This window comes from Otolemur garnettii, unplaced genomic scaffold (genome assembly GCF_000181295.1).
Source record: "Otolemur garnettii isolate 467f Iridium unplaced genomic scaffold, OtoGar3 scaffold00077, whole genome shotgun sequence".
NCBI classification, from domain to species: Eukaryota; Metazoa; Chordata; class Mammalia; order Primates; family Galagidae; genus Otolemur; species Otolemur garnettii.
The window spans coordinates 2,313,097-2,320,428 of record NW_003852472.1 but is presented as its reverse complement, the minus strand read 5'-3'; the positions used below and the strand labels follow the sequence as shown (position 1 = coordinate 2,320,428).

The 7,332-nt window shown below is 39.3% G+C and overlaps 1 protein-coding gene across 2 annotated transcripts in view; it reads left to right on the top strand.

Annotated features, from left to right (window-relative positions):
- Positions 1–7,332, top strand: part of BAZ1B (bromodomain adjacent to zinc finger domain 1B) — an 84,061-nt gene that overhangs the window by 51,482 nt on the left and 25,247 nt on the right. Inside the window, exons 7-10 of one of the 2 annotated variants that reach the window (XM_012807893.2) lie at positions 204–1,899; positions 3,814–3,952; positions 4,569–4,702; positions 6,708–6,770. In XM_012807893.2, the coding sequence (XP_012663347.1) occupies positions 204–1,899; positions 3,814–3,952; positions 4,569–4,702; positions 6,708–6,770 (2,032 nt within the window). The remainder of the gene's footprint in view (positions 1–203; positions 1,900–3,813; positions 3,953–4,568; positions 4,703–6,707; positions 6,771–7,332) is intronic. The other variant, XM_012807894.2, reaches the window with a different exon arrangement.

Below are 7,332 nucleotides of genomic sequence, written 5' to 3'. Positions count from 1 at the left end.
GGGTGCCTGTGGTCCCAGCTACTTGGAAGGCTGAGGCAGGAGACTCTCTTGAGCTCAGGAGTTGGAGGTTGCTGTGAGCTGTGATGCCACGGTACTCTACCCAGGGGGATAGCTTGAGGCTCTCTCTCAAAAAAAAAAGATGCTTAAATATTGCTTTGTTAAATTAGTTTTTAAAATTAACTGCTCCTATTCTTAAATTCTAGTATATGACTCTGAACCCTTCAACTAAAAGGAAGAATACTGGATCCCCAGACAGGAAACCCTCAAAGAAATCTAAAACAGACAACTCCGCTTTGAGTACACTAAATCCTAAGTTATGGTGTCATGTACACTTGAAGAAATCGTTGAATGGTTCACCACTCAAAGTAAAGAACTCAAAGAATTCCAAATCTCCAGAACAACATCTGGAAGAGGTAATGAAAATGATGTCACCCAGCAAGCTGCATGCTAACTTTCACATTCCCAAGAAAGGCCCACCTGCCAAGAAACCAGGGAAACACAGTGACAAACCTTTGAAGGCGAAGGGCAGAAGCAAGGGTGTCCTGAATGGACAGAAATCTACAGGGAATTCCAAATCCCCTAAAAAGGGATTGAAGACTCCTAAAACCAAAATGAAGCAGATGACTTTGTTGGATATGGCCAAAGGGACACAGAAGATGACTCGAGCACCACGGAATTCTGGAGGTACACCTAGGTCCTCTGGTAAACCTCATAAACACCTGCCTCCTGCTGCGCTACACCTAATTGCCTACTACAAAGAAAACAAAGACAGGGAGGACAAAAAGAGTGCCCTGTCTTGTGTTATCTCCAAAACAGCTCGTCTTCTCTCTAGTGAAGATAGAGCTCGTCTCCCAGAAGAATTGCGAAGTATTGTTCAAAAACGCTATGAGCTTCTAGAGCACAAAAAGAGGTGGGCTTCTATGTCTGAAGAGCAACGGAAAGAATATTTAAAGAAGAAACGAGAGGAGCTGAAAGAAAAGTTGAAGGAAAAAGCCAAAGAACGGAGAGAGAAAGAAATGCTTGAGAAATTAGAAAAACAGAAGCGGTATGAGGACCAAGAATTAACTGGCAAAAACCTTCCAGCATTTAGATTGGTGGATACTCCTGAAGGGCTCCCCAACACACTTTTTGGGGATGTGGCCATGGTGGTGGAATTCTTGAGCTGTTATTCTGGGCTACTCCTACCAGATGCTCAGTATCCTATTACTGCTGTGTCTCTTATGGAAGCCTTGAGTGCAGATAAGGGTGGCTTTTTATACCTTAATAGAGTCTTGGTCATCCTCTTACAGACCTTATTACAAGATGAAATAGCAGAAGACTATGGGGAATTGGGAATGAAGCTGTCAGAAATCCCCCTCACTCTACATTCTGTTTCAGAGCTGGTACGGCTCTGCTTGCGCAGATCTGATGTTCAGGAAGAAAGTGAGGGCTCAGACACAGATGATAATAAAGATTCACCATTTGAAGACAATGAGGTACAAGATGAGTTCCTAGAGAAGCTGGAGACCTCTGAATTTTTTGAATTAACATCAGAAGAGAAGCTACAGATCTTGACAGCACTGTGCCACCGAATCCTCATGACATACTCAGTACAAGACCACATGGAGACTAGACAGCAGATGTCTGCAGAGTTGTGGAAGGAGCGGCTTGCTGTATTGAAGGAAGAAAATGATAAGAAGAGAGCAGAGAAACAGAAACGGAAAGAAATGGAAGCCAGAAATAAAGAAAATGGAAAAGAGGAGAATGGATTAAACAAAACCGATAGGAAAAAGGAAATTGTGAAGTTTGAACCCCAAGTAGATACAGAAGCTGAAGACATGATTAGTGCCGTGAAGAGCAGAAGGCTTCTTGCCATTCAAGCTAAGAAGGAACGTGAAATACAGGAAAGAGAAATGAAAGGTAAAATATCACGCGAAGATTAAAGGGGGATCCTTTTAGAGATTGTAGCAGAAAAGTGACTGCTGAGATAATGGTAGGGTCTCTAGTAACTATCTACTTATTTTTATATGTAATAACTCAGCATCTACTAGGTATGTAATATTTTTATGGGAATGTTCAAACTGGCATTCTGAAGTTAATAAGTTAATGTGATGTGGCATCTTTTCTGGACATAGTGAGGGACCAAATGACAAGTAGGTATAGTGAAAACCTAGTATACAGTGAAAACAATATACAACTTGGGGATTGGCTAACCTGGGTTCAAATCCAGCTCTGATTTAGCTATACAGTATGCCCTTGGTGATGCCTCACCTTCCCTATATGCTTGGTAAGATTATTTAATAGTTGGCCCCTAGTACAGTCACCAACTCAGATATTAATCTTTTCCTTATTATTTTTATTTGTTTCTTTGAGACAGAGTCTTACTTATGTTCCCCTCAGTAGAGTGCTATGGTGTCACAGCTCACAGCAACCTCAAACTCTAGGGCTTAAGTGATTCTCTTGGCTCAGCCTCCAAAATAGCTGGGACTACAGGCGCCTGCCACAACGCCCAGCTGTTTTTTTGTTGCAGTTCCATTGTTTTAGCTGGCCCGGGCTGGGTTCAAACCCACTACCCTTGGTATATGTGGCTGGCACCATAACCACTATGCTATGGATGCTGAACCTTTTTTTTTTTTATACATATATGTATAGTTTTTTCTTTCTTTCTTTCTTTCTTTTTTTTTGTTTATTTTTATTTTTTGTAGAAACAGAGTCTCACTTTGTCACGCTGGGCAGAGTGCTGTAGTGTCATACAGTTCACAGCAACCTCCAACTCCTGGGCTTAGACGATTTTCTTTGCCACAGCCTTCTGAGTGCTAGGACTATAGGCGCTTGCCACAATGCCCAGCTATTTTTTTGTTGCAATTTGACTGGGGCCAGGTTTGAACCCGCCACCCTAGGTTTATGGGGCCAGTGCCCTAACCACTGAGCCATAGGTACTGCTCTGGTTTTTTCTTTTTTCTCCCTCTTCTGTTGCCCAGGCTAGAGCACAAAGGCATCGTCATAGCTCACTACAACTTCAAACTCCCAAGCTCAAATGATCCTTTTGTCTTGGCATACCGAGTAGCTAGGACTATACACACCTGCTACAACGCCCAGCTAATTTTTCTATTTTTAGTAGAGAAGGGGTCTCACTCTTGTTTAGCTAATTTCAAACTCCTGAACTTTAGGGATTCTCCCACCTTGACCTCCCAGAGTGCTAGGATTACAGGCATGAGCCTCCATACCTAGCTGGAAATTTGTATTTGAATGGACTAAACCCATGTAGTGAACAATCAGAAATGAATTGATTACTTTTTTCATCATTAATAATAGTAACTCACTGAATAGACAATTGATATTCAGTGTACAGTAATTGTTATTAATCATAATTGCTTCCTTTCCCTTGGTTTCTTGTTCTTTCCTTATCTAAAGCTATTAAGCTGAATTACTATGAAATTCCTTAGAATTGAAATATGTTTTATTTCAAAATCACTATTTTACTAGTTTTATTTATCCTGATCTTTTTGATTATCCTGTGAGGTCACATGTCAGAAGATGTTTCACTTAGTCCCTTTTATGAACTATTATAAATATTTCTTCAGGAGTGTTTAAAATAGGAAACTAAATTTTGGAGATAAGAGATTTTTCTGTTGAATTGAATAAATTGGAGGAGTACAGGAAGGCCAGGTCGAAATTGCTGCTTTGCATGTCATATCTTAGATTAGAATTAGGAGAAGAAAACTGAAATTTGATAAACGTCTGCTTTCTATCAGCAACTTTTTGTCCTATATCTTATTTGTGAGTGGGACATACTGGGAAAAAATCTAATGGAGTTCTTAATATTGTTAACAGTGAAACTAGAACGTGAAGCTGAGGAAGAAAGAATTCGGAAGCACAAGGCAGCTGCTGAGAAAGCTTTCCAGGAAGGAATTGCCAAGGCAAAACTAGTCATGCGTAGGACTCCTATTGGTACAGATCGAAATCATAATAGGTAAGTTACTAAACTTAGTTTATATTATCTTGTAGGACTATTATTAGTTATAAAACTATCTAAAGTAGTAAGACTAGACAAATGTCCCTATTCAGTTTTCCTTTTTTTTTTTTTAAGAAACAGTCTTGCCCTGTTACCCAGGGTAGAGTGCCATGGCATCGTAGCTCACACCGACCTCAAGCTCTTAGGCTCAAGTCATCCTCTTGCCTCAGCCTGTGGAGTACCTGAGACTAAAGGTGTCTGCCACAATGCCTGGGTAGTTGCTCTCTTTTAGTAGAGACAGGGTCTATGCTTTTGCTTGAACTCCTGAGCTCAAGCAATCCTGCCCGCCTCAGACTTCCACAGTGCTAAGATTATAGGTGTGAGCCACTGTGCCTAGTCTTAACAATGGTAATATATTTTAGATGCATACATTTTATGGGCCCTAAAAATAGCGAAATAATAGAAGTTAACAAAAATTAGAAACTTGCACTAATTTCTATTTCCAGGAATTCTGGTATCCTTTGTTTTACCATATAGTATTTGGAGTTCTGAACAAAGGAGGAATTCTGTAGTGATCTCCAATAATAAAAGCCTGCAATCCATTGTCTTATTAATACATGGTTGTTATTTGTAGATACTGGCTCTTCTCAGATGAAGTTCCAGGACTGTTCATAGAGAAAGGCTGGGTTCATGACAGCATTGACTACCGATTCAACCATCATCACAAAGACCATGCAGACTCCCCTGATGAGGATTACTGTCCTCGCAGTGAGTATATCTACTTAGTTATTTACCCTATTCAGGTAGACTCAGGATAATGACTCCCCTTTTTCTCTCATCTCTTCCTTTTGTAGAACTTACTGCCTTCTTAGCTAGATGTGTTTGAGCAAAGTGGGTAGAACTGAAATGCATAAATTAACAAGTTATTACAGATTTTTTTTTGAGGCAGAGTTTTGCTTATTGTCCTCAGTAAAGTGCGGTGGTGTCACAACTCACAGCAACCTCAAATTCTTGGGCTCAAGTGATCCTGTTGTCTTAGCCTCTCAAATAGCTGGGACTACAGGTGCCTGGCTATTTTTAGAGACAAGGTCTCGTTCCAGCTCAGGCTGGTCTCAACCTGTGAGCTCAGGCAATCTACCCTCCTCAGCCTTTCAGAGGGCTAGGATTACAGGCGTGAACCAAGTTATTACAAATTTTGTTCCAGGCATACTGTTAAGAAGATAAAGAACTTGAGTATTAGGATATTTGGGCAATAGATTTTCTAGGAACGATTTTCAAACTTCATCCCTTGGAAACCTTTTAAAGGTGCTTCAAGGGCTGAAAATGAAGAAAAAGGGCCAAGAAAGCAGAGTTACGTGTTCTTTTTAAGCTACTTTTTAAATTGATTTATTTAATATTTATAGAGCACCTCTTTGTCAAGCAGTTTTTCATCTGCTAGGGGTATAGCAGAAAACAAGAAGATAACATCCTAAATGTCGTTTAACTAAAATTCTAGTGAGGGAACACTAAAGTGACTGGGATGGGGTTGTGTAAGGGATCTGATAATGTTCTTTTTCTTGATATGAAGATTCATTATATTGGAGAGTTCAGTTTGTAAAATAAAAAATATATACTTTTCTGAATATACCTATATATTCATATTCTTTCTAGAAGTATAAATATATTGAATATATTTCAAGAAAAAAATATAAATTTTTTTTAAAATTTAAAACAAAAGCCAGGTGCCAGTGGCTCATGCTTGTAATCCTAGCACTCTGGGAAGCCGAGGTAGGTGGATCACCTGATCTTAAAGAGTTTGAGACCAGCCTGAGCAAGAGCCAGACCCTGTCTCTAAAAATTAGTTTAGGATGTTGTGGCAGGTGCCTATAGTCCCAGCTACTTGGGAAGCTGAGGCAAGAGGATCCCTTGAGCCCAGGAGTTTAAGACTGCTGTGAGCGATGACACTGTGGCAGACAACTGAAGACAACAAAGTGAGACTCTGTCTCAATAAATAAATAAATAAAATTTAAAACAAAAGATGCTTGGATTGGACCAGGTTTTATAATCTTCAGTGTTAGTGACATCTTGGGTATTTATAATGGGAACTGTCTTACTTATATACGGTATTTAGGAGGACCCCAGACCTCTACCCATTAGATGCTAGTAATAAAAACCATACTTGTCTCTAGATATTCCTAAGTGTCTTTTGGGAGGCTCCCTGTGCAACATCTCTGGGTTAGATGATCCACAAACTTCCTTCCAGTTCTGTTTTCTATAATCTAATAAAATTGTTCCTTTAATATTAGATTATTCTGTTTCTTTGAGAAATCATTTTTTAAAAATGTGGTTCTTCATGTTAGAGAAATTCCTAACCCAAACTTGAAACTCACAAAATTGCTAAATAAAAAAACTATTAGATTTTAAAATATAACCCAGAACTTCAAATTTAAGGTGTTTTTATGTTGAATTGTATTGAGTGTAGATTACAGTAGAAAAATCTAGTTTGGGCAGACATTTACAAATACTGAGATGAGGCAGTTAGGTTTGAGAGCAGTAATCTCTCTTTAGAGAGATTTCAATGGGATGAGGGACTGTTATTTTTATAATAAATAAAAACCTGTCAGCAGTCCTTGGAAATGAGGGCTACACCAAGAATAGATTGAGCATCAAAATCCCTTCACTTGTAGAGCATTCTGGTGGGTGTTATTCCATGTTTTCTAGTTCCAGAATGGCAGTGTCTCTTTAACATTTCCCAGCTGAAAAGACTAAACTAGGCTATGTGTTATTACTGCAGAGAAGATGCTGCAGGTTACGGGAGAGAGAGCAGGGGAAAGGAAAGAACCAATTGTTGTATTAGGTAAGGCCTTAAATATTGTGTGATGCTCTACAACAGGCTTTGATAAATTTGCATAAGATATATCTATATTAAAGTCATGTATTAGTATGTAGAAACTGATGTATAAAAAAGTTAATTGTATTATTTGACGTTAGAAGCCTCCAAGGACAAGTCTATATTAGATTATATATTCTACCTACCACTGCTTCACAGGTGCCTTTGCTCTTAACATCATGTAAAAGAAGTAAATTGTTTATTCTCTTTGAGAGAAAGTTATTTACTCATTCCTCTTCATTCTAAGTAGTAGTACTCTTAAACTCTCAAGTGTACATGCTGTATTTAAGATATTCTCTTTTTGAGAGATGATATCTCACTATATTGACCAGCATATCCTCAAACTCCTGGGCTTACTTGGTTCTTCCTCTTTAGCCTAGCCTTCTGAGTAGCTGGTACTATAGACATGTGCTGCTGTGCCCACCTAGTTTAAGATATTTGGCTCGGCGCCTATAGCTCAACTGGCTAAGGCGCCAGCCACGTACACCTAAGGTGGCGGGTTCGAATCCCCAGCCCGGACCCGCCAAAC